We start from the raw sequence: 27,367 nt of genomic DNA, 5'->3' as shown, positions 1-27,367 counted from the left end.
TAGGACAAAGTCCAGAGCATGTCTACCCAACTACCATGAACTCTCCCCACACCTCATGAGGTGTCAGGACCGGGACATGGCCCACCCTCCCCATAGCTGCTCCTCAGTGAGGGTCTAGTCAGGAAGGCTCAGTTGTGTAGCACCAGCCCTGTGTTTACCCTGGTAGAAAAGATGATAGGCCTGCAGGGGAAGAGAAGAGAAGAGAAAGTAAGGAGAGGGGAGATTGGGAAATGGCTTTCTCAGCACACAGCTGGTGTTCCATACTTGCTCATAGAAGTCTGCATTCAACTCTAGGAGACACAAAATGCTGAACGCCGGTGTGGCAATTTACCTCCCACCCCAGATCTACCTACCAGCTCTATAACTCAGTACATATTTCCCTCTAGAAAACTCCGCCATCCATGTGGGGTGGCTATGGGCTTATAAGCTAGCAGCCCTAAAGGGCTTGGACCATGCTGGTACGCAGGTGTTGTATAAACATGACCTCAGTGCTGGCTAATTTTATGTCAACTTCACACAAGCTAAAGTTATCTGGGAGGAGAGGTTCTCAATTAAGAAAATGCCTTGACAGTTTACAGCAAGCCCAGAGCCAACATCTCCCACAACTCCCCCACCACCACCTACTCCTGCAGAGAGGTGTAGGAGCAGCACCAAGCCCTCCCACATGCAAATAAGGTTTCCCCCAAACTCTCAGCCCAAGCCAATGAGAAGTACCTGCTGTCAAACCTTGAACCATCCCCAAAACTGTATATAAATCCTATCCAGAAGCCTATAGAAATTATTAAAGGTGTGTGAGAACTACTCCATCTCCGAGAGCTTCTGTCATAAGATCTGTAACACTTGGGAAGAGGTCTACTCTCCCGAAACACCACCTGAGGCTCCACTGCACTCCTCTCCCTGGCTAGTTGGCCTCTCTAAGGCCAGCCCACCCCAACCCAGTGCAGGGTGATGAGGAGTAACCAGCACTTCTGAGACAGAAGTGGAGCCAGCTGCAGCAGCTTCTCCTCCCTGCTCACATCCTCTCCCCTCTACCAGAACTCTTACACCGGTCTGGGCCAGAGATCTCTGTGGAAAGCCTCCAGTACACAGGCTCACAGGTTAGCACTAGTAACACACAGCCCCGTGGGTTAGCATGGAGGGGACGGAGGCTCCCAGCACACCTGGGGCAACACACACTGCCCCAAGGCTCTGTCCCAAACTCTGACCATCACCCATCCCCAGCATGTATCATAGAGCAATTCTTTGCTAGCCATCTGTGGTGAGTTAGATTTTCCTTTTCTATTTTCAATGTGTTGTAAACTGACACTTTTATAAGGCACAAGTCATGTGCTCAGATGCTGCCATGAAATCATGTTGTCTTAGAGGTTTCTTGTGTATGTGTGTATGCATGTGCCTGCATGCATGTGTGCACATCCCTGCATGTATGTGCACACATGAGTACATGTGTGTGAGAGAATGTGTGTACATGTGTATGGGGTGTGTGCATGTGCCTGCATGTGTATATGTACAAGTGTGTGTATGTGTGCATGCAAATGTGTGCCTATGTGTGCATGTGTGTGCAGATAAGTGTGTGCATGCAAGTAAGTGCACATGTATACATATATTATGTGCCTAAATGAGTGTCAGTGTGTACATGTGAGTGTGTGCATATGTATGTATGTATGTATGTATATGTGAATGTATCTGAGTGTATATGTGTGTGCAGATTGAATATGTGCATGTAAGTGTATATATATATGTACATGTGTGCACACATGTATGTATGTGCATGTGTGTGCAATGTATGTACACATGTATGTGTGCATGTGCATGTAAACATATGTGTATGCATGTGAGTATATATGTGTATGCATTGTGTGCTTGTGAGTATATACGTGTATTTGCATGCTTTTGAGACAGGATCTCATGACCTTGAAGCCCTGAACCTCTAATCTTCCACCTTCACCTCTGAAGTTCTAAGCATGAGCCACACCTCCCTTGAGCTGGTGCTGGGAACTGAACTCCTGCATGTTAGGCAAGCACTCTACCAGCTGAGCTACATTTGCAACCTGCTCTGTGTCCTCATTGTTGGCTTGTTGCTCCTGATTCATGAGCTGTCACTCATCTATGAATCATACTTGTAGAAGCACTGATATAGTTTAGTTAATTCCAAAACCATCTAAAACCACAACTCTGCCGCATGCTGCAAATAAATACAACAGAATAAGGCTGTCAATCAATCTACTTACTTGCTGATGGCTGAAACTTGACCAGATCTTGCAAGTCGGTAGAAATCTGGAAAACATGGCTGTAGAATTGCTGCACAGAATTCTTGAGGCCAGAGATGTCTCTGGAGTGTGATTTGAGTGTCCCGTTCATCTGCCGGACACAGTTCCACAGGCTGCCCACATGCTTGCCGAGCCCCTCCTTAATCCTCTGCAGACTCCCTGAGATGGCATCCAGCCTGCTGCACGTCTGCTCCAGCTGGGACACCCTGCCCTCGACTGCAGACACCCCACTCTGAACCCCGTGAGCACTCTCCTTACATGTGTCTAGCTCAGCCAGCACTTGGTTCTGCAGCCTCTGCCAGCGCTCCTCCAGCTGGCCACAGCATGGAGCCATGGGAGTCCCAGGAGACGGGACAGTCCCCACTGTCCTTGCTTGCTCCCCTGTCTTAGTAAACCCACTTGCTTCCACACTGTCACCTGCTCGGCTGTCACTCACTCCGTTCTGCAAGCATGTCCCGATACATTCCGAGTGATTTAGTTGAGACTGGAGGGCATTGAAGTCGTCTTGGAGTTTCTGGATGCTGTGACTGGTTTCTTGGAACTGCCTGTGCATCGTATCATTGAGGGATTCCAAAAGGCTCAGGCTAATATGTGTGAGGTCCTCTCCCCTAGGCAAAGCTCCGTCTATGCCGTGGGGCAAGTTCTGCAGGCAGATGTCCTCAAGCACTTGAACTTTGTCCTGTAGGCGGCTCAGCTCCTCTCGGACCTGCTCATTCTCGGCCCCGGGCTGCTCCGGCAAGGCTGGGTGCACGGGTGTCAACTCCACGTCTGAGATGTTGGCCGCTTGCAGAACGATTCCCAGACGGTCTTCCAGGGAGTGGATCTTCTGATTGAGAAGCTTCCTCAAGTCATCCACTTCACCATTGATGGCCCCCCGCAGGGTCTCCTCAATGTAAAAGCAATGCTCTTCAGCGTTCTTCTCTGTCACGTTGATCCTTGCGTCAAGCTCGGTCCATCTTGCATCAAAGTCTGAGTCTGCCTCTGGAACGGAGAGGCGGTCAAACTCGTTGTCCAGCCGTCCATTCAGCATCCTGGTGGCCTCGGCAACTCTCTCAATTTTCTGGTCTAATGTCTTGATCTGTGGGCCGAAATCGCCGTTCTTTTGACCATCGCAGCAGCTTGGTTGGGCTGTGGGATCCTGCAGCTGGGCTCGGAGCTCTGCGATGTCATTTTTCAGGCTCGCCTCCTTCTCCCCGATCAGCTCTATCACCCCGAGGTAGCTGCTGCCATAGTCATCACACTGCTGCTGGAGCCCCACCAGCTTGTACTCGCACGTGTTCTTCAGGTCAGCCAGCTTCCGGTCCATGCCTTCCATGAGCTCCTCCCTCAGGGCATCTATCCTGCTATCCACATAGGCTTGGCACAGCTCATTGGTTGTCATGGTGACTGTAGGGCCCTGAGCAGCCTCCTGCAGCTGCTTGAGCTGCCCTTCATAGCCTTTCACCTTCCCGTCCAGTTCTTCTAGCTTGTCACTCTTCGTCTTTAGTGTGTCTTTAACCTCAGCCAACTCAGACTTGATGTCCTTCATGCCAGATTCCTTGCTGTTGAGGATTCCAGGAAGCGGGCTCAGCTCTGCGTCTCCCGCGAGGGGGCTGTCAGGGGTTGGCTGTGGGTGCAGGTGACTGAGCCAGGAGGCTGGCTCTTTGCCGCCATCATCTTGAGTGGTGTGTTTGAGGTTCTCCTTCAGGCCTGCCACGGAGGACTGGAGATCCAGCACCATCCTGGTGAGCCGGACAACCTTCTCCTCCAGCACCTGGACTTTGGTTTGCTGAAGTTCTGGAGGACCTTGCTTTGGATCTGCAGCCTGACCTGGTTCTGCTGCATTTGTTGGTGATGAAGTTTTCTTAGGCTGTGAGACTGGGCTTGGATCAGTATCTGAAAGAAAGAGTTGGACATGAATGACCAGTTCCTACCTTAAGCCAGTTTCTACAGGGTGCCTGCAGAAGATACTGAAGTCTACCGTGGCAGTCCCACTGCAAGAAGTTCTATGGGAGAAAATGAGTTTGGGGTCAAGCAGACCTCTGTACTGTTCTGGTTCTGCTATTTACTGTTTTTATACAAATTAACTGGCTTCTGTAAGCTACACTGCCCTCCTCTACAAAGATGGGCACCCTTACCTGGGTTGTTCAGAGTGTATACATGAAACAAGATAATCTGTGATGTCCTTCACCCTGACAGCATCTTATCATATCACATCATGTCATATCACATCATATCACATCATGTCACATCATATTATATGACTTATCACATCATATATCATGCCATACATCACATCATATCAATATATCATATCATATATCAAATCACATCATACCATGTTATATTATATTACATATCATATCACACCACATATCATATCACATCATATCACATGTCATATCATATCAAATCATATATCACATCCCATTATATCATGTCATGTCATATCACATGGTATCATATCACATGTCATATCGCATCATATCACATCATATCACATCATATATCACATCCCATTATATCCTATCATGTCATATCACATCATATCATGTCATATCACATCATATCACATCATATCATCTACTATATCATAGGAACATGTCATTCCCAGTGAACTGTAGATGCCCCACTGACTGCTGGCTATAAAATGCCACAAAGCACTTTAGAGAGAGCAAACTTCTGACCAATGACATCCAGACATGAGGTTATCCTCAAAATACCTCCAGAAATGTTCTTCTGCTTTGCTTAACATCCTTATTGTGCCAAGAGTCTTATTTGGCCTGGTTGTGAAGACAGCAGATGCTAACTGCAAAGGAGATGTCTAAAATCCCAGGTTCAATCCCAGTGCAAGAAGAGGTGTGTGTGTGTGTGTGTGTGTGTGTGTGTGTGTGTGTGTGTGAAAAGATATAGAGGCATGTAAACATTCTATTTCTAATAATCTTATTTCAAGAAAAAGAACTCAGGGAAACAATCCAAAAGACAGACAAATAATGAGTCATGAAATGAAATTACATCAATAGAGAGAAAACACTAAATTAAACAAGAAAGAAAGGAAAGAAGATACAGAAACTAAAGCGACTGAATAAAGAGTAAGAAACAAAGCTGCCACACCCTGAACAGCAGTGGAGTGGAGGGAGGGACTCTGGACAGGGCTCCCCATGGCGAGCCTGGCAACCAGAGGGAGATGTGGCGGGAAGGAAAGAGCCAAGCAGCACAGTCACGATCATATACGCATGTGTGCCTGGAGATGAAAGACCCCGGAATCTAGAATGCTGTGGGCATCTTCTTGACTCTCATACAAGATTGTAAGAGCAAGAAGCTTTTATTTGTAAAGTGCACTTACCAGGAAAATAAGACCCAGAACCAAATATCCAAACTCCTAAGCAAGTACTTTCCTGTAGAGAACTATAAAGAACATACTGGAATTTTTATTCTATCTTAAAAATACTAGAAAAAATGGGGAGGCTGTGGTGGCACACACCTTTAATCCTGGTACCAGTGAGGCAGAGGCAGGTAGATCTGTGAGTTTGAAGCCAGCATGGTCTACAAAGCAAGTTCTAGCTAAGGGCTACAGAGAAACCCTGTCTTAAACAAACAAAACAGAACAAAAACAAAGCAATCAAAGATAATTAAAATGGTATTTTGAGCAGAAGAAAAAAAGACCAGGGATGTGGGGAGAGCAGCTGGGTATGGTAGAGTACACTTTTAATCGGCGCTCAAGATGTAGAAGCATGTGAATGTCTGTGAGTTTGAAACCAGCCTGGTCTACATAGTGTGTTCCAGGACAGCCCAGGGATGCATAGTGAGGCCTATCTCAAACCCTTCCCCACCAAAAACATAAAAACTATAATAATGAAAAATTATCTGCAACTCGAGTGACCAAAACCTGTGGGTTGCACTTCTTGCTATGTAGCTACAATATATTGTATACAGCAAATATCGATCATGCATAAAAACCGGAAACACTGTTGTGGAGTGGACAAGGGGAGTTAGATCTTCACCATCCATAATGAGAAGACAACAGATATGAGGCAAAGTCCTAGACTCAGCTAGTACTCACATAAACTGATGACATGGCTCGAGGGCAGAGCATCTGCCTACCACGGACAAGGCCCTGGGTTCAATCCCCAGTGCGAGAAGAAAAAAAGTGTTCACAGTAAACTACCTCTGAGGCAGAAAGTGAAGAGGACCGCCCCACTATTCCTCATTAAACTGATTGATTTGTGAGGCTACATATATAAAATGTGAAAGAAATGATAAAATAAAACTTGAACCTAGGAACATGGGATTCAGCAGGCCCCTACTTCACATCCCCTACAGACTATCTGTCACAGTGTCTTGCCATGACTTGCCAATGCTTATCTTGGATGGGTCAGTAACTGTGTCTTCCTCCTGTTATACTTATTCCAAACACCAGATTGCCAGATGAAGAAGATCAATAAATACTTGTAGGACAGGCATTTTTGAGAAAGGGTCCTTGACATCCTAGTCTATTTCTCTGCCTCCTGCACTCTGAGATTAATGATATAAAACACCGCAGTAGGGTTCACTTTCTAACTCATCTACTACAGTATTGGTATTCCTTTATGGATAAAGGCTAAAGAGATGGCTTAGAGGTTAAGAACAGTTGCTGTTCTTCCATAGAAGACCTGAGGAGTTCAGTTCCCGAATCCCACATAGAGCAGCTCACAATAATTCACAACCCAGGGACCAACCAAATGCCCTCTTCTGGGTCTGTAGGGACCTGCAAATACCACACACACACACACACACACACACACACACACACACACACACACACTTGAGAGCAGAGGGGAGAGAGAGAGGGAGAGAGGGAAGGAGGGAGAGCAAAAGGGGGAGAAAGAGAGGGAGAGGGAGAGAAAAGAGAGGAGAGAGGAAGCCGGGCGGTGGTGGAGCACGCCTGTAACCCCAGCACTTGGGAAGCAAAACCAGGCAGATTTATGAGTTCGAGGCCAGCCTGGTCTACAGAGTGAGTTCCAGGACAGCCAGGGCTACACAAAGAAACCCTGACTTGAAAAAAACAAAAGAGAGAGGGGGTGAGACAGAGAGAGAGGGAGAGAGAAGAGAGAGGGAGAAGGGGAGAGAGGAGAGAGGAGAGAGAGGAGAGAGAGGAGAGAGAGGACAGAGAGGAGAAAGGAGAGAGAGGAGAGAGAGGAGAGAGGGAGAGAGAGGTGAGAGAGAGGAGAGAGGGAGAGAGAGGTGAGAGAGAGGGAAAGAGAGGTGACAGAGAGGAGAGAGAGAGGAGAGAGAAAGCCTGGAGGGCATTGTGTGAAGTTCCATAATCCTAGCACAGAAAGATAAAACATAGGACCTTACTTATACATGAGATCTAAAGAGTCAAACTCGTAGCCACAGGAATGGTGGGTTCCAGAGACTGGAGCTGTAGAAAATTGGGAGATGCTGACCAAGGGCACCCCCTTTGGCTATTAGCATGAATACATTCCAGAGATCTAAATTACTTTTTGTTTTTCTTTCTGGGCTGGGGATTGACTGACTGACTTAGTGATGGCATCTCTCCACAGTATATGCTATGTCAAACCATTTCCTTGTATGTCATAAACACATTCAGCATCCGAAATTTACTATTTTAAATTAAAAAATATTTTCCTGTTACAAATATTCACTAATGTATATGCATTGCTTTGGTAAATAAATAAAATTTATTTAACAATCTGCTTTACAAAAACATTTTGACTTACTAGTAGTTTCTTAAAGCACCTCATGGGAACTGTCTTAGTCATGACCAAGAAGCAAATTGGGGATGAAAGGGTTTATTGAGCTTACACTTCTATGTTGCAGTTCATCACTAAAGGAAGTCAGGACAGGAACTCAAGCAGGTCAGGAAGCAGGAACTGATGCAGAGGCCATGGAGGGATGTTTCTTACTGGCTTGCTTCCCCTGGCTTGCTCAGCCTGCTCTCTTATAGAACCCAAGAGCACCAGCCCAGGGGTGGTACCACCCACAAGGGGCCCTCCCCCTTGATCACTAATTGAGAAAATGCCCCACAGCTGGATCTCATGGAGGCACTTCCCCAACTGAAGCTCCTTTCTCTGTGATAACTCCAGCCTGTGTCAAGTTGACACGCAAAACTAGCCAGTACAGGAACATAAAAACCAAAACAATTTAACATTTAATTTCACAGAATAAGTTGGTCTACATTTCATTGAAATTAAGAAGAGGAGAAATAAAGTTGACTGGAGGCTAAAATACTAAGGAAAGAAGTTACCTGTAGAAGTTCACCCTGTCCATCTTATGGTTAAGAGCAAATGAGAGGATTCTGACTTGGGCTCAGTTTTGCAAAGAGCTCATCCAAACAGAGAGGGGACAAGTCTATTTACTTTATATCCATTCACTGATTATTCATTTATTGAGACAAGATCTCACTATATAGCCAGGCTGGTGTCAGATTCTCGGTGATCCTCCTGCCTCCGCCTCCCAGATGTACACTACCACTCCTGGCTGATCAACAAGTGGCCCTAATGAGGCAATTTACTTTTAAGGAAATTTATGTCACCCAACCACTCCTGCCCTTTAAATAACATTCCCTCCACATGAGCGTTTGTTCAGTCATCCATTATAGACCCTGCCATTTGTATCAACACCAGGAACATTAAATTTGACCACGCACAGCAGGGTACCGACATTACCTGTGGCTTTCTTCAGGTTGTTTCTTGGTCGAGCTGGTGGGGGCCGGGAGGTCTTTATGGGGTCTTTGGTACCTTCTTGGCAGTCTGCTCCTCTAAAGCCAGGACAGCATCTCCACTCCAGCTGGGTCACTATCTTGTACCTAGTGACAAATTTGGGTCTGAAGTTTACCCGATACCTGAAGACAGAGAAAACAGGGTCTCACTTTTGTGACCATTAGCTATTAAGAGAGTCTCCAGTCCTCCCTTGCTATGATGTGAAATGTCCTGCACAGGCTCGGCTATAAATACTTTGTCCCTAAATAGTAGCACTGTTGTAGAGGGTTCTAAAGGTCTTAGGCAGGGCCTAGCTGGAGGAGGCAAGCTCTTGGAAGTATATTATCCCTCCCTACTTCTCTACACACACACCCTGCTTCCTGTCTGACTGTTGTGAATTTGATCTAATGGTTGTATTATGCTAATTGAGTCCTCAAAATTGCATGAGAATCCACATGTAAGATGCTGGAGAGATGGCTCAGTGGTTAAGAGCACTGACTGCTCTTCCAGAAGTGCTGAGTTCAATTCCCAGCAACCATATAGTGGCTCACAACCATCTGTAAAGGGATCAGCGCTCCCTTCTGATGTGTCTGAAGACAGCTACAAAGTACTTACATACATTAAATAAATAAACCTTTAAAAAAAAAAGATGTTGAGGGTCCCTGCTCCCAGTTGGTTCTGATTGGTAAATAAAGTCTCCAGGGGTCAATGGCTGGGCAGGGAGACAGAGGTGGGACTTTGGGGTTTGCAGGCAAGGAGACAGAGAGAGGGAGAGAATTCAGAACTGCCATGCTGGGAAAATGAGAAAAGCACAGGACAGAGAGACAACCAAAATGTAAGAGCCAGAGAAGAGTGGCTCCAGCCTCCTCCCCCCACACTGAATCTAGGGTAGCAAAGATGAATATAGATTTTAGTAAGTAATAACTCAGGAATATGAGGGGGTGAGGTGAGATGTTAGCCACATGGAGGTTTTGGTGTAGTCTAGCCATTGAGCTGTGTGTGTGTGTGTGTGTGTGTGTGTGTGTGCATGCACACATATATGTCTTTCTTTTGGGAACCCAAAACATTGAGATGGGTATCGGGGAACACAGGAACGCATCACAGCCACCACCAGGGCGATTAGAGTAGCATTAATCACCTACTGCTACATTCAACCATCCTGTATCATATGTTCTCCCTGCTAGTACATTCTGTTCAAGAGCATGGATCCATGCAGCCATGGACTAGACCTCTGAAAGCATCAGGCAAAATAAATCCTCCACCTCTAAGTTGTCTCCATCCAGCACTGAGTTTGGTAGGTTGCATCACTCCCTGCTCTTTATTGTTTTATTTTGGTTTGGTAGGTAGTTGGTTGGTTGGTTGGTTGGTTGGTTGGTTGGTTGGTTTGGTAGGTAGTTGGTCGGTTGGCTGGTTGGTTGGTTTGTATAATGTCTTGGTATGTAGCCAAAAGTGGCCCCCAACTTGCAATCCTCCTTCCTCAGCCTCCTGAGTGCCATCAGATCTGATTTTTCCATATCTTACATCCAGGGAAACAATCCATCCCCACAATATCTGTTCAATACAGGCATTAACCAAACTTCAAAATGAATTTTAACTTCACCAGCAATTTCTGTTCTGCAATTCACAGCTCTTTAGGGATACTTTTCCAGTGCAACTCGGGGCTGTTTTGCTTTGTGTTTTTCGGGAAACATCCCTGAAGCCCTGTCTGCCATAGCCCCTGTAGTCACCTCTGTACCACCTTTTCCCTGTGGGACATCGGCAAGGGCACTCACAACTCTTTATAAAGGAGTCTTGACCCATACTTCCAAGGTCAGAAATTTGGAAGCTGCTAGACTTAGATGAATGTCCCTAAGGTCCTTGTGACAAAGGTCAGATCACCAGTCTGTGGTAGAACCTTGAGGAGGCAGGACCTAGTGGGAGGAAGTTAGGTCATTGGGAGCGTGCCCTTGAAGGGGACATTAAAACCTTAGCCCTTCACATGGTACATCAGGATCTGCTGCCTCAACTCAGGCCCCAACCTTGAGTCAAAGAAAACCTTTCCTCTGTGAAAGCTGACCAACTAGCAGAGAGGCTCTGAAGCCCTGTTTATGTGTTCATGTGCCAGGAGTGGCAGTGTAGCTCAGTGGTAGAGCCCCCTTTTGACTAGCATGGACCTGCAATTTGCTTTGATAAATATAAACAAACAAATAAATAAATAAATAAATATGTGTTTTCTTGATACCAGACACCTTTCCAGGGAGCTCTAAGATCCTGTGTCTGGGCCTGGACATTAACAATCCAGCAACAGCTCAGGCACGCATAAGGGCCAGAGACAAGGGATTCGGCCAGACCTCTGCTCACAGCATAGACAAAAGCCCAACCACACGGGGCTGTCCTCCTACACTCGCCCAGCTTCCAGCTTCTGGCCTGGGGCCACCTCCTGTTGATCCTCTCACTTTCTTTCTTTCCACACTAGGCCAGCAGCTGGACTTCTCTGTGAGCCAGTTTCCAGAGAGAAATGGGTTTCATATAGCTTCCTTGCAGTTGCTGTGTGCTGCTCAAGGGGGACTTGGAATGGACACTCTGGTGTCTTGTTGTGGGGCTCAGTCAACCAGGCCACTCCAGGCCAAGTTCCAGCTTTGGAGCTGTACACTCAAAGTTATGTTTCTGGGAAAATCAGGAATTCCCGATGGTCAAAAGTACAAGCCTGAGCCCTCCATGAGGACTTTCCCCACTGCAGAATTCCTGGACAGCTCCCACTTAGCTGTCCCTGGGGAAGCTACACAGTTCTCAACTCTAGTGTCAGAACCCGCACCTCAGAGGAACTCCTTAAATGGGCCTGGGGTGGGTCTAGAGTATACAAATGTAGAGGTGCTCCTGAGAGAAACCAAAGAGGAACCCTAGTAAGTGGAGGGAAAAGCAAGGGCGATCATGAGGAGTGAAGAGCTCAGAGTGGGAAGACTCTTCAGAGTGTCACTGTTCAGGCCAGTGAGATGGCTCGGGGAGTAAAGGCACGTCCATTGGGCCTGACAGGAATCTTACCTCAGAGATCCACATCATGGAAGAAAAGAGGCAACTCTTCCTCTGATATCCACATGTACACATGCACACACATACACACACAAGCACAGACACATGCACATACCTGTGTGCACATATATACATCCATACTCTCATACACTAACACATACACACACAAACACAGATGCACACACATACATACTCAGACATACACTCAAACATACTCACACATGTTTACACACACATACACACACTGACATATACACTAAAACACACCACACTCACACACACTTGCACTCACACATACAGGCATGCTTACACGTGCTACAGACACCACACATATGCACAAGCCAGACACACTCAGATACACTCACACAGATAGATTCACATAGCACACATACCATACATACACTACACACACATACCACACACTCACACACATACATGCATACAGTCATTCATATTCATAATCATACATACATTCTCACATACACACACATACATATTCACACACACTTTCAAATATACATATATAATCTCACACATACATACAGACACACTCTCACACATGCTCATTCACACACACTTATACACATTCACATGTTCACACACATAACCATAATTTTTTAAACATTAAAAGACAATCACATCAGCTCTACTGCGTATCTTTGCCCACTTGTCACAAGCAAGAAAACAGAGACTTGCGGGTAAGATAGGTTGCTAAAGTTCATTCTCAAGTGGTTGGAATGGAAACTTCCAGGTTCTTCTGTAACACACACACCCTCCCATCATGCAATAACAGCCAGCCACTCTCTGGCAGATTCCCTCAGTTCAAAGCAGCATCCCACCTGGAGATATTCCAGAAAGCCCTAAACCCTGAGGGAGGAAGTATCTGACCTCCCTGCAGAGCAGACTTGTGCTTGAGCATCTGCTTCCGTCCAGGTAGACACCAGCCTTGGTCTCCCTCCCACCCTGACCCATGGAATCCTCGCACACATGCACAGGCTCATAAGATTGCCCTGCACATCCTGCAGACTCAAAGAGAGCATCACGCTAGAGGAATGTGTAACCTCAGAGAAACTCTGCTCCTCGGAGCATTAAAGTGGAATGTGAAAATGTGTTTGTGTACGGGTCTGCCAGTAGATGACAGCCTGCAGGAAGCCTTTCAGATAAGGCTGTGCCCAGCAGAACAGACTTCGTCTCTTGGAAGAAAACAGAGTGGTGGGCTGAATCCCACCCATCCCACTGGAACCTTCCCTTAACCCTGAACCAGGAGCTGGAGGGTGCGGAAGGGCCTGCTCTCCCAAAGTGCTGTCACTGTAAGGAGGGGCGTAGCTTCCACCAGCTCATCACACAGCCAAGCAGCCTGAGTTCCCACCCTGATCTGCTGCCCATCTGGCCCGGATCAGCCATTTGCAGGGGTCTTGTAATGCCCTTCAGGTTGTCTCCTGACAACATCTCAAGGTAAACATGAGGAAGAGATCATTCTGCCGGCAGCAACCCCTGGACATAGAAAAGCTCAGAGGATTTTCTCCCTACATTAAGTGACAGGCAGATCCCTGAGGTGGCCTTGGACCTTGCTAGGGGGTCCCTAGCTCTGCATGAGGAACCTCTGAGGGCACAACACAGGATTAACCAACCCCCATAAACCCCAACTAAAATGGGGTTCCCACTAACATAACATTAGTTTAAGGGGCTCCAGAGGTTGGGAGGAGCCACTCCCATTTCCAGGAGCCCTAATCACTACAGAAAAAGAAAAAAACAATCCTACCACTAACTTTTACAAACTTTCAGGGGTGTGGCTTAGTGACAGAGCTCTCACTGGCTTGTAGGCCCAATTCTTCTCAAGCACCAAACCAAAAGTAGTCAAGGCCTTTCTTTACCTTATGCACATTTCAGAACTCCCCAAGCAGATGTGAAGTGTTCTGTTTCCTCCTTCAGGGAACCACCCATCTCCTTAGAACCCAGAGCCTCTGTGCACTGGGGAAGTAAGGCTAAAGTAGTGCTGTGTCCCCAGTCGCCTGATCTGTGCTCACGTGGGAGGGGCACAATAACTTCTGACTGAGACAATTAGATAATGTTCCCAGTGTAGGGCAGACACACCAAGGAAACAGACAAGGGGCAGTCAAGGCAGAGAACACGGGCTGACTCAGGGCATAGCCTGGCTCCCCTCCCAGGCTCTCCCAGTTGGGACCATGTCAGCACCCTGTATGTGTGCATGAGCCCTGTCTACAGCTGAGGCTGACATTTATTTCAGTTAAAGAGCCTGCATATACACTCCACCATTGCCCATAGTCCACACCGTGGCTCATGCTTGGTGCTGTGCATTTGAGGGTTGGGATAAATGCGCAGTGGCCTGTAGCCACCACTGCGGGGTCCTTTAGACTACCCCAAAAGTTCCTGACTGCTTATCCTTCCTTATCCTCCTCCTCAAGGGCCTCTGGTGTTTATTTTCTCCCTAATTTCTCCAGAATGTCGAAGAGCTGTAACCACAGGGTTCCTCTCAGTCTGGTTTCTTTTGCTATGAGGGGTGTTTCTAGTTCCTCCTGGCTCCTTGTCACTTGACAGATACAATAGGCAGGCAGTCTACCACTGAGCTATACCCCAACTTAAAACCTTTTTGTTTGTTTTTAGGTTTTTCGAGACAGGGTTTCTCTTTGTAGCCCTGGCCATTCTGGAACTTCCTCTGTAGACCAGGCTGGCTTGAACTCAGAGCTTCTAGTTGCCTCTGGCTCCTGAGTGCTGGAATCAAAGATATGCACCATCATGGCCCACCAAGAGCATTTCTTTTTAAGGCTGAATTATAATGCATTGTCTAAAACATCATTATGAAATACAGCATGTCCTACTGAGGAATTCAATGAAAAGTCATTAATCATTAATTGGATTAATAATTGGTTAAGCAAACAAAAGTACTGTATTTGTCCAAGTTTGTGTGATCTAATATCCTATTTTAAGAAGAAACCTTTTTTCCCCTCTGGTCTAAGCAGCTGCGAATTCTTCAGTCTTCTCAGAACTAAACTGGACTGTGAGGACCTGGGTTGGAGGTGAACTACATGGGAGCCACACCCCCAAGGATGACCCAGAGCTATTCTGTCCAAGGTGCCCACTAGTCACACAAACTACTTAAATTTTACATTAAAATAAAATTAAATCCTTAATTCCAACAGCCACATTTCAAGTACATAAGAGTATAAATGTTACCACAGAAAATCCCACCAGACAGAGCTTGCTGAAGAGGATAAACAAGACTGTTCAGGAAGCTGCAGGGGTTCATCTGGTAGATCTTAATTTTTTACCTCTATTAAACCATACTTTCTGAGCCCAGCAGATGGAAACAGACAGCTTATACAACACACCAAATGGAGCTCAAAGAGAAATCTTCGCCAAGAGGACCATTGGCTGCTTGTTAAAGGACCACCCTCACCGAGGCCCCCCAATCCTGCATTTGGCATTTACCTATATTCTATTTACTAAAACATGGCACAGATCCAACCCCCAGCACCCCCATGGGGACACACTTGAGCCTGGTACTTTTCCAGAGAACACACTTTCTAGTAAGTTCTTTCCTTTCTACTCACCGGCCTGCCACATACTGAAGCCAACTTTTCTGGCTTAATTTGGCCTGTGCTGTCCCGATGGCATACTCCTAGTCAACCTAGGAGGGTGGAGGAAGGGACCATGCAGAATGACTCATCCCAGAGCATCCCAAGAAAGAAATCCATGTGCTGCCAAGTCACTTCTTCCCCTTGACCTCAACTCAACGCGGACTCACCATGTAGCTGAGTGTGAGTGACTGTTCATCCTCCATTCCTCTCCCTGGGGTTGGGATCACAAGCACACACCACCATGCTTAATCATACGTGGTGCTGGGGAACTGAACTCAGGCGTTTGCGCATGCTAAGCCAGCACTGACGACTGAGCCAGGTCCCAGCCAGCGATTCTTTTTTCAAGATAAAATTGCACTAAAATACATACAACATAAAATTTAGCACCTTAACATTTACTTATATATCTATGTATTTATTGGTACAGATTCAAACCCAGAGCACTGCATATCCTAGCAAATGTTCCTCCTCTGACCTCACCCAGCCCATTGAGACCATTATTATAGGATCAAGTCTGTGGGTCTATGGATGGCGTTTATCTCCCTAACTTTCCAAATGGAAACCCTGTGGCCACCAGAACATGTACTCACTGACACATCCAACCCGGACTCTGTGGTCCTGGTCAACACTTCCTCTGTGAATTCAATGGCTACCCCTGCCTCACACACACACACACACACACACACACACACACACACACCCTTAAAGCACTTGTCCTTTTATCTAACCTTTTTCACACCCGGGTGGTTCTTGCATGTTGCAGGGTGTGTCTGAATTTCCTTCCCTTTTTACAAGCCATTTACTTCAACAAACTCAGTTTTCTTGAGAAACTGACTGACAAGCCGGTAGACTGATTTTCTAGGAACCACAGACATGCTTTTCTTATTTTGGTGGGTTTTTATTTTTTTGGTCAGTGAATGAGTAAATAAATGAGCTTTTTCTGTGTGTTGACCCTCTGCCAAAAGCAAATGCAGCCAGGCAGCGAGGGCCATAAACTTGGAAGTGATTTGGACACTGAAATTTTGGAATTTCAAAACACTTCCTATTTGAATCTTGTGTCTGACTGAAAGTCAAAATGGTCATTTTACACCATGGTCACCTCTAAACATGGTCTGTGCAACATTGGGAGAGGGACCCTGAACCCTGGGTCTCTCTCATGGCTCCATTCCAAGCCAAAGTCCTCCTTACAGCTTAAAACACAAACTCAAAGTCAAACTTTTCATCTTTTTCTGCTACATTACACATTTTTAATTGGATCGCCACATGGAGAACCCAACATGGAAGCAAAGAAATGTGAAACGTGTAGCTTGGCTCTTTAGGAAAATTCACCTAAACTTTAAAAAGCCAGAATGCTTAGGCCATGATTTTTTTTTTTTGAAATATGAAATGTCTATATGAATCTAAACATCAGGTTAATGAGTCTTGATTAAAGTCAGATTACAAGAAAGTTTTGTATGTATTATAAAGCAACAGATCCTAGATCAAAGCAATGTGTTCAGAATGAAAATGTCCTTCTAGAAAGGGCATATTGGTTCCTGAAATGAGGATATGGGTGCTGGGGAAAAGCATGATTATAAGTTGATGGCTTTTTTTATTTCCTCTTGAATTAATTTCTTTATGCACTTAGGGGCAAGTTAGGTTTCAAAACCCACTCATCATTTTGTCCCTGATTTTACAGAGTAATGAGTAGGTTTCCCCCACAATTTATAATTATCCTGGGGGGGGGGGGAAGAATAATCTTCATTCCTAAAGACAGGATTAAAGGAACCGACATGGCTCAGTGTCAAGCCTGCCCAACTCATCTGCAGCAGATAAAGGAGCTGTTATCACTGGATTTGCTCAAGCACAAGCCCTGCCTTCTGAGCAGCTCAGATGAGGTCGTCTGGTGCTGGCTGCATCCAGCCCGTGAACTATAGATGAAGGCTATGTTCCACGGAGGCCACATTCTTAGCTATGAGAAACACATCCCCCAAATCAAGTCACTGGGCGTTGGGAAAGAAAAGGGAGTCTGAGCCTGAGCCAGCTCACAAGGATTTAAATAAGAGCTCTCTATGGGAGGCCCATCTCTGTTGTAGGCGGTCCTCCTATATATACTGCTTCAGTTCTCATATTCTCCTCTGTTTCCACATTCCTAGCAGCAGAAATCACAGAGAAGTCAGCTCCCAGTCACTCCCTAATGAGCTCATCCTTGTGTTCCCACAGTGTGGACCATAAGAACATCTGCTGGCCTGGGTCTGTGAGCCAGCCTTTCTACTCAGAGCTACTGAAGAAGAATCTAATTTTTAGTCGTGTGTGTGTGTGTGTGTGTGTGTGTGTGTGTGTGTGTCTGTGTCTGTGTGTGTCTGTGTGTATGTCTCTGTGTGTGTGTGTGTGTCTCTCTGTGTGTGAATTCATATACATTAAAATGTACATATGTAGATCAAAGGACAACTTGCACAAGTTAGTTCTCTCTTTCCACCATGTAGGGTGTGGGCACCAAATTCTCTGCCAGCCCTGGTGGCAAGTACCTTCACCCACTAAGTCATCTTGACAACCTAAGACCTCTATTTTGATCGCTCCCTTTCTTTTGGAATTGCCTGGATGCGCTACAAAAATCACCATAATTCCATAGCTCTCCTTCACTCAACTCAGATGTTCCAGGGCTTTGCAACCTCCGACCCTCCCATTTCAAAGCTCAATGCGCCCCCACCTGTGTGCACCCCTGTCCATGTTCTCAAAACTATTTTGGAGTGGTGGATCCTATACAAGAGTTGCCTGGCCATCCAGCCACTAATCAACTCCAGGCCTTTCAACAAAGTCTCTGGACTGTGGCAAGCCTTTAGGCCACACCAGTAACAAGGTTGCAATCACTCAGAAACAGAAAACCTAGAGACTGAAGAAGCTTCTCTGTGGATATAAGAAGGGGTTCTTCTGTTGTACCAGTTCATGCTCACTTTAAAATCATCATCATTCGAAACATGGGGACACTGTGTTTTCTAAGCTATGGTCACACTGGGAGAAAGGATAAAAGCATCGGAACTAAGAAGTTTGCACCTATATGCAGACACCAAACCCAGTCGCTGTTGCTGATGCCAAGAAGTACTTGCTGACAGGAGCCTGATATGGCTGTCTCCTGAGAGGCTCTGCCAAGGCCTGACAAATACAGACGAGGATGCTTGCAACCAACCATTGGACTGAGCTAGGGGTCCCCAACGGAGGAGTTGGGAAAAGAACTGAAGGAGTTGAAGGGATTTGCACCCCCATAGGAGGAACGACATTATCAGCAAACCAGACCTCCCAGAGCTCCCAGGGACTAAAACACTAACCAAAGAGAACTCATGGTTCCAGCTGCATATGTAACAAAGTATGGCCTTATCTGGCATCAATGGGAGGGGGGCTCTTGGTCCTGTGAAGGCTCAATGCCCCAGTGTAGGGGAATGCTAGGGTGGTGAGGCAGGAGTGCATGAGTACATGGGGGAGCACCCTCATAGAAGTTGGGGGAGGGGAGGGGATAACAGTTGAAATGTAAATAAATAAAATATTCAATGAAAAATTAGTTTGCACCTTTTACAGACTCAGAGTCCATGAATAACACTGTGACTTGAAATTATTCTCACTTACCCGAACTCTGCTAAGAGAGCAGGCTTTCTCTATGGAAGAATGCTGTCATCACCCAACCTCCACACCAGGTTCTAAATATGTAACGAGTATCCAGGGTGGAGGGCACTGCTCAACAAGCCAACGAAAGAACTGAGGCTGGGAGACAGTTGAGTCAGTAAAGTTCTTGACAAGTAACCATCAAGGACCTGAGTTCAAGCACCAAGATTACTAAAAATCTGGTGTTGTAGTACACACCTTTAATCCCAGTGCTATGAAACCAGAGATGTGGGGATTCCTGAGGACTGCTGGCCTGTCTATCCAATCAAGTTCAATGAAAGGCTCTATTTTTAAAAAAAAAAAAAAAAACTGTGGAAAATGATAGAAGAGTATTTTTTCTTTCTTTCTTTTTTGTTCTTTGTTTTTTTGTTTTTTTGTTTGTTTGTTTGTTTTTGGTTTTTCAAGACATGGTTTCTCTGTGTAGCTCCAGCTGTCCTGGAACTCACTCTGTAGACCGGGCTGGCCTCGAACTCAGAAATCCGCCTGCCTCTGCCTCCCAAGTGCTGGGATTAAAGGTGTTCACCACCACTGCGTAGCTAGAAGAATAATTTCTAATATCTATCTACCTTTGGCCGAAACATATATGTATACCATGGTCACATGCATATATGGGCACATAGAGCTATACACACACATAAAAAGTATAATTGTATATAGGCTCTTAGTGGGATGGGAGGTAGGGGAGGCCTCATGGCAAAAATAGGAAGTAAAGAACACTTTCTTCAAGATTTACTGCAGGGTGACATTGAAGTCCAAGGACATATATATGTTGTATATCATTAGTGTTACAATCTTCAAAGTCGTCACTCTAGTGTGGACTCATGGGACTACATTTTTATTAGAGACTTTGAAGGCATGGGGACCCATTTCTAGGCCAACGTGGTGTGGTTCTGAAAACCACCAAGAACCCAGGAGGCCCAACATGCCATGAAGCTGTTTAAATTAACACTATACCTGAGAATTGAAAGCCAAACTCAGTTCATGAGTCTTAACAAGAGAAGGAAAATGCATACTCAGCCTCCCATCCATCCCTTTAGGGTCCCCAGGCCTACTCAATGTCTTTCCTTGAGTCACCAGAATCTAATATGCAGAAGTTTTACCTCTCTGGAGACCATATGTATAAGAAAAACAAAAATCTGTCACCTAAAACATCAGATTTGTGCCTGTTCCAGCTTCACCAAAGGTCAGTTACATCAGAGCAACCAAAACAATTGTCACCACAAACACAAACTGAGACTCACATTTACCCCTGTTGTGTTTCCCAGATATGGAAATCACTAGATAATAGCTGACAGGGCTTCGATACAGCAGATTTGGTGTGTAAGTAAACATGTTTGCTATAAAGTCTACAATACAGGTTCCTTCCATGATAATGGATTCAGTTGGTCACATGATGGAGTTAAGACCCAGCTCTCCAGTGCTGAGCAAAGAGAACAGGCCCAGGTGTCTTGTGCTAAAAACAATATCGGAAGCCCAGTGTTGTAATGCACATCCATGATCCCAGCACAGGGTAGACAGGGGATGGAGATTTCTTGGTTAGCCTGGACTTCCATAGTGAGACACTGTCTAACATATACATGATAAAAATCAAGCTGTAACCACATCATCCCAAAGCTGCTCCTTCCCCTGCAACACACAGGTCCTTCCTCTTAGGACCCTTAACAAAGGGCCAGCCAGTGTGTCAGTCAACATTCAGAATAGCTTGCCCTCAGCCCTGGGCTCTCCCTTCACATTCTAATTGATTCATTTTCTCAGGACAGTAGGGAGTGGAGTGGGGTCTCACTATGTGGCACTGGCTTGTCTAGAATTCACTACACAGATGAAAATGACCTCAAATATGTGGCAATCCGCCTGTCTCTGCTTCCCAAGCACTCAGATCACAGACACGTACCGCCACACCCAGCACATTCTAACTTGGGCAATTCTCCCACTACTTGTGAGTAAGTCCTGGCACAGACTAAGGCCAGTCTCCTAAGAGTCCATCTCCCTGCATCTCCCACTGCTACCCAGACTCCCAAAGGCAAAGTGACCCTGTGCCTGTTGCCAGATGAACATTTCGAAGTACAGCTCTGACAATCTCCCTTTCACTTGAACAATGAAGCTCAAACTCACATCATGTTGGTATGGACCTAAATCATATCCCACCCCCAGGATATTTGAGTCCTTGTTCTGGCTGGTTTTGTGTGTCAACTTGACACAGGCTGGAGTTATCACAGAGAAAGGAGCTTCAGTTGGGGAAGTGCCTCCATGAGATCCAGCTGTGGGGCATTTTCTCAATTAGTGATCAAGGGGAGATGGCACCTTGGGTGATGCCATCCCTGGGCTGGTGGTCTTAGGTCCTATAAGAAAGAAAGCTGAACAAGCCAGGGGAGGCAAGCCATCAAGGAACATCCCTCCATGGCCTCTGCATCAGCTCCTGCTTCCTGACCTGCTTGAGTCCCAGTCCTGACTTCCTTTAGTGATCAACAGCAATGTGAAAGTGTAAGCTGAATGAACCCTTTCCTTCCCCAACTTGCTTCTTGGCCATGATGTTTGTGCAGGAATAGAAACCTTGACTAAGAGAGTCCTCAATCCCAGTACCTCTGAAGGTGACCTTTCTTGGTAAAAGGAACCATAGCAACCCAAGATCAAGTTAAGGTGAGGTCACTATGATAGTGACTCGTGCTCATTAAAGGGGGATTAAAACACAGATATGTATATAGAGGGGTGATGCTGTGAAGCACTACGGGAAGAAGATGGCAGCCTCCAGCAGGCCAAGGAGGGAGGATCTAGAACCTGTCTGTCTATCACACCTCCCTACTCCCCACCCCGGGAGGAAGCAATCTTGATGTATTATTCTATCATGGTCCAATTCATTTCTCACTGCTCAGTTCTTGGCTCAGTTCCTTTCTGTGGTGGCATTGGCCTTCTCTCAGTCTGCGTATATCTCTTGGGGGCCAAACAGCTTTAGAACTCAGGGAATGCAGCCCACTGGTTATCAAAGAGGTAGAGCCCCAAGGACTACACACCCTGAGGTCTCCATGCTGTTGTGGAGTTTTGCTCTACTTGTCTTTACTGTCACCACATCCTATACAACCTATGAGTTGTGTAAAAACTCAAATGGGGTTTCCAGCCCCTCATGGGGAAGTGTCATTGGCACTTAGAATATTAGCAATTGATCTTTTTTAAGCATCACTGCTGGAACAGATCAATGATTCAACCGCCACCCTTAGAAAGAATTTAGAGATGTAGACTGCTAATAAAGTTAGGTTAAGATGTTTTTGTTACTGGCCTTGACGTGGAAAATCTTAGGAAACAATTTAAAGTTCAGAGATACACTTCTGATAATTGATGGAGGGATGTGTTTAAGGTCGGGGAACAAGAACAACGGCAGCCCAACTAGTACGAGATGACACGCCTCTCTTGCTGAAGCTGGGCTGGTGGTGGATCAAGGTGATAATTAATTTCTTGTACCCATTTTGCCCTCAACTTCCTGATATGATTTAATAAAAAATGTTAATATATGTACACCCTAAGGATTGTTTTATATAAAGGTTTAGATTTATGATTTTCTTAAGATTTTTTTCATAAGATTACATTTTAAGATAAATAATAAGATGAATGATCTTTTCTCTGTATCTGCAAATTATAGCCTGCGAGTAAGAGAAACTGGTTAAGAAAAACATCTTGGTTGCTTACACTTTGTAAGTTGCTCATATATGGATTCATAGGAATAATTTGTCTTTTACCTATTATATGTAAAATAACCATGTAAATGCTTTAGGAAACATTTCTGTTGTAATCATTCACTTAAAGAAACAGAGAGTGTAGCCACATTGTAATTTTTGTACTCTTTGAGAAATTTTGCTGGGGGATATAAGCTATGGTAGAAGAAATAAAGTTGTTGGAGATTATTGGAGCCTTGCTTCATCTACCAAGTGTGTGTCTGTATGTCTCTGTGTGTGTCGGTGTGTGTGGATCTGTGTATGTCTGTCTGTGTGTCTGTCTGTGTGTATGTGTGTCTGTCTATTTCTGTCTGTGTGTGCGTGTCTCTGCTCCCTTTTTAACAGCCACGGATAATTAAGTTTTACCCCATCAGAAAAAAGATCTGCTAAGTGATTAATCACTGATTTCTCTTCCCTCCTCAGTTTACCTGACCCTTTCAAGCTGGCTTTAGACATATATCCTGCTAAAACCTTCCTTTGAATATTTGCCAAGATATTGGGGATTCCAAACAAGTGCTCAGACAACTCCTAACTGGAAATGGTTTCTTGCATTTCTGACTATCATCAACATCTTGCAATCTTCCCCTCATTTCATAATCACTTCTGTTTCCTTCACTTAATCTGCAGCATATGCATTTCTGAATATCATCAACATCTTGCTATCTTCTCCTCATTTCATAATTGCCTCTGTTCACCTCACATCATCAACAGCATATGAATTTCTAAAGGGCAGAAGAGTCCTTGTTCTATCCCCATGGCACCTAGCTTGGCAATTAGATGTAGGCCTGACACAAAAAATATTTTGTTTAATGGACTGGAGTAGCTCAGCCCCACCTCACGGCTCATTCCACTTATGCATCCCTAATCTCGCATTTCCAAGACAATGGATGTGAAGTGTCTTTTTAAACTCCACGTTGGTTTTATCTCAAGTTCTGCATCTGTTATATGTTTAGCACCTCAGCTGTTCTTCAGAAAATCAGAAGTAACTTTATGACCAATGCAAATGATCATCTACTCTGTAGTTCATGGTAAACCAGCAGCTACTGTGCAATTCTGTACAAATAGCATTGTCTTTACAAGGAAAAGATGCTTGGCGATGAAGAGTTACCAACTCCTGTACAGAGTATAGCACGGGTAATGCTCAAAGGAATTAAACTGAATATGAAAAGCCAGAAACCAAAGAAAGACTATATTCCATGTGATACTATTTATAGAAAATTCTAGAACACTCAAAACCCAGCTATAATAATGAAAAGAAAGCAGATATTGGCAGCTTTCATTGAAGATTTGTTGGCAAGAGTGGAGGGATTAACTAAAGGTTTGAGACATTTGGGGAACAGGGACCACCAGCCCAAGGATGGATCCACAGACAACGGGCTGGCCCCTCCCCCATCAATCACTAAGGAAATGACCTACAAGCTTGCCTACAGCCTGACCTTATGGAGGCAATGTGTCTTGAGTCTGCCTCTTCTCCAAAGATTCTACCTTGTATCAAGTTGACATAGAACTAGCCAGGACAACTTACATACACACATCACTATTAAGCCACAATATTCCCTTTCTTGTTCATCCCAAGATCATATATTAATATCAATATCACAATAAAAACAGTGTTCAATTTTGAAAAGGCCCACAGTATTACAAATTGAAACACTTTAAAAATTTTTGTCTCATCTCTTTAAAATATCTAGTCTATTTTAAAATACAAATTCCTTTTGAAATCAGACTGGTTTATATAGCGAGTTTCAGGACAGCTAAGGCTATGTGGAGAAACCCTGTCTCAAAAAACAAAACAAAACAAAGCAAAGAAACAAAAGAAAACAAAAACCCAAAATCTTGTAAGACCCTAATACTTCAACTATGGGCTCCTGTAAAACAAAAAATAAATTATTATTATTTTACTTCAAGAGGGAAGAACTAGGGCATAGTCACAAACTGAAAAAATGAAACCCAAATGCCAACTGTGTAAATAACTCTGTGCCCATTGCTTGGGATCCACTCGCAATCTTCCACCCTCTACAGCAACACAGCTTGTCTTCTAGGCTCCGGCAGTCTTCATTCCATCACTGCTACTGTGCCTCGTGGTCATCCCATGGTTCTAGCATCTCCAAAATTCTGGAGTTTCTTATTGCAACTGGGATGTACTTTCACCTGTAGCCTCTCCTGGACTCTCTTCAGGGACAACCCTACCATGCATTGCCTTGCCTCCACTACCCTCTGTGATCACTTTTTTTCCGAGACAGGGTTTCTCTGTATAGCCCTGGCTGTCCTGAAATTCACTATGTAGACCAGGCTGGCCTCGAACTCAGAAATCTGCCTGCCTCTGCCTCCCAGAGTGCTGGGATTACAGGCGTGCACCACCACCGCCCAGCTTGTGATCACTTCTTAACTCCAAAATCAGTACCACCTGGTGACTCTTACACTATTCCCTAGTTCAGCTGCTAACACTTAAGACTTTGACTGCCCTGGGAACATAACTCCCAGACTCTGTGCTAACTCTAAGGAAACACTTCCCTCAGATTTCACGTCAGTGATGTTGGTTTCTTCTTAACTATTGCTAACTTCTCAGCTCCAGGTGACCAGCATGGATTGGCTCAGCAAAGCGAAGAGTCCATTTCATTGGCTCTTGGCTCTTGTTAATCAAAGCTGATTCTTCAGCTGCAGCTTACCAGACACCATATATTAATTTAACCTAGCAAATGCCCCTGAAAGAGTCTTTAAACTTCCCTCTAAACTTTACGAGTCTGGCCTCCATCTTTTGCATTGTTCCAGACATCTCATCTTCCAGACTCCCACAGAAGAGCCCAACGGAAAAGCAGAGCAGGCTGAACATGCCATGAGGAGCAAGCCAGTAAGCACGCAATGGCTTTTCTAGCCCAAAGAGTCAAAGTCCTTCCACCATCCTCCCCAAAAACACCATCAGGTCTGACACAGCAATACTCCATAGTCTTGGTACCAATTTTGTCTTATTCAGGGTTACCATTGCTGTGATGAAACACCATGACCAAAAGCAAGTTGGGAGGTAAGGATTTATTTCGCTCACAGTTCCATATAATAGTTCATCATCCATTGTCCATCACTGGAGGAAGTAGGGCAAGAACTCAAATAGGGCAGGAGCCTTGAGGCAGGAGCTGATGCGGAAGCCATGTGGTGATGGTGGTGCTGCTTACTGGCTTGCTCCTCGTGGCATGTTAAGCCTGCTCTCTTATAGAACACAGGACTGCCTATGTTCTGCCCGGGGATGCCACCACCCACAGTGGGGTGAGTTCTTCCCCATTAACCATTAATTAAGAAAATGACCTACAGGCTTGCCTACAGCCTTATAAAAGCATTTTTCTCAATTGAGTGTCCCTCCTCTCTGATGACTCTAGCTTCTGTCAAGTTGACATAAACCTAACCAGCACAGCACACCACCTTAATCACAATGTTGCTTTTGTGGGAATATATACACGCTGGAACAGTAAGTTACACGGCTCCAAATATATTTTATGCAAATTACACCTCAAAGCTGCTCTGTGTGTGATTTGTTTGTTTGATACAGGTTCTCTCTATGTAGTCCTGGTTGTTTGGGAACGAGTTATGGAGACCAGGCTAGCTTTGAACTCACAGGAAATCTAAATCCTGATTTCTGGGAATAGAGGCATGTGCCACCACACTTTATAAAGATGTTGTTTTTACAAAATGAACCATTTCTTCCCTCAAGAATTTTAGCATCTGCAGGTCTAGCTGGTGGTGCAGCTCAGCGCTAGATGTGTGTCTACCACACATGAAGGCAGGCCCCTGCTCAACCCCAGCCCCAAATGTAAAAATAAATGAATAAAACCTCTGAGTCCGAGGAAGCAGAGCTCTGTGGTCTTCAGTTTAACCAACCACAGTGAGTCTCAAGTAGCAACTAAAGGCAGCATCACTGAGTCATTTTCAGAATGAGGAGCCATCCTTCTTTTCATCAATTTATTCACTTTATATCCTGATCAGAGCTTCCCCCACCCTGTCTCCTCTCCTTCCAGTCCCTCCTTTTCTCCCTCTATGTCCCCGTGCTTTCTCCACAGAGAAGAGAAGACCTCCCATGGATATCAACCCACCTTGGCATATCAAATTATAATAGGACTGGGCACATCTTTTTCTACTGAGGCTAGACAAGGCTGTCCAGTTAAGGGAAAGGGATCCAAAGGCAGGCAACAGGCAAGCAAAGATAGCCCCTGCTCCTCCTATTACAGGTCCCACACGAGGACCAAGCTATACATCTGCTACATATGTGTAGGGAGGGTGTCTAGGTTTGTCCCATGCATGATCACTGTTTGATGGTTCCATCTCTGTGAGCCCCTATGGGCCCAGGTTAGTTGATTCTGTAGGTTTTCTTGTGGTATCTTTGACCTCTCTGGCTCCTTCAGTTCCCGCTTCCCCCACACTCTTCCACAAGATTCCCCAAGCTCTGCCTAATGTTTGGCTGTGGGTCTCTGCATCTGTCT

The 27,367-nt window shown here is 45.2% G+C and overlaps 1 protein-coding gene across 1 annotated transcript in view; it reads right to left on the bottom strand.

Moving 5' to 3' along the window:
• Emilin2 (elastin microfibril interfacer 2) overlaps window positions 1–27,367 on the bottom strand; it is a 56,883-nt gene that overhangs the window by 16,810 nt on the left and 12,706 nt on the right. The window contains exons 3-4 of the mRNA XM_052192579.1: window positions 8,918–9,093; window positions 2,229–4,142 (exon numbers count right to left, since the gene is read on the bottom strand). Of these exons, the coding sequence (XP_052048539.1) occupies window positions 2,229–4,142; window positions 8,918–9,093 (2,090 nt within the window). The remainder of the gene's footprint in view (window positions 1–2,228; window positions 4,143–8,917; window positions 9,094–27,367) is intronic.

Source organism: Apodemus sylvaticus, chromosome 9 (assembly GCF_947179515.1).
Source record: "Apodemus sylvaticus chromosome 9, mApoSyl1.1, whole genome shotgun sequence".
NCBI lineage: Eukaryota > Metazoa > Chordata > Mammalia > Rodentia > Muridae > Apodemus > Apodemus sylvaticus.
This window is presented reverse-complemented; position numbering and strand designations above follow the sequence as displayed.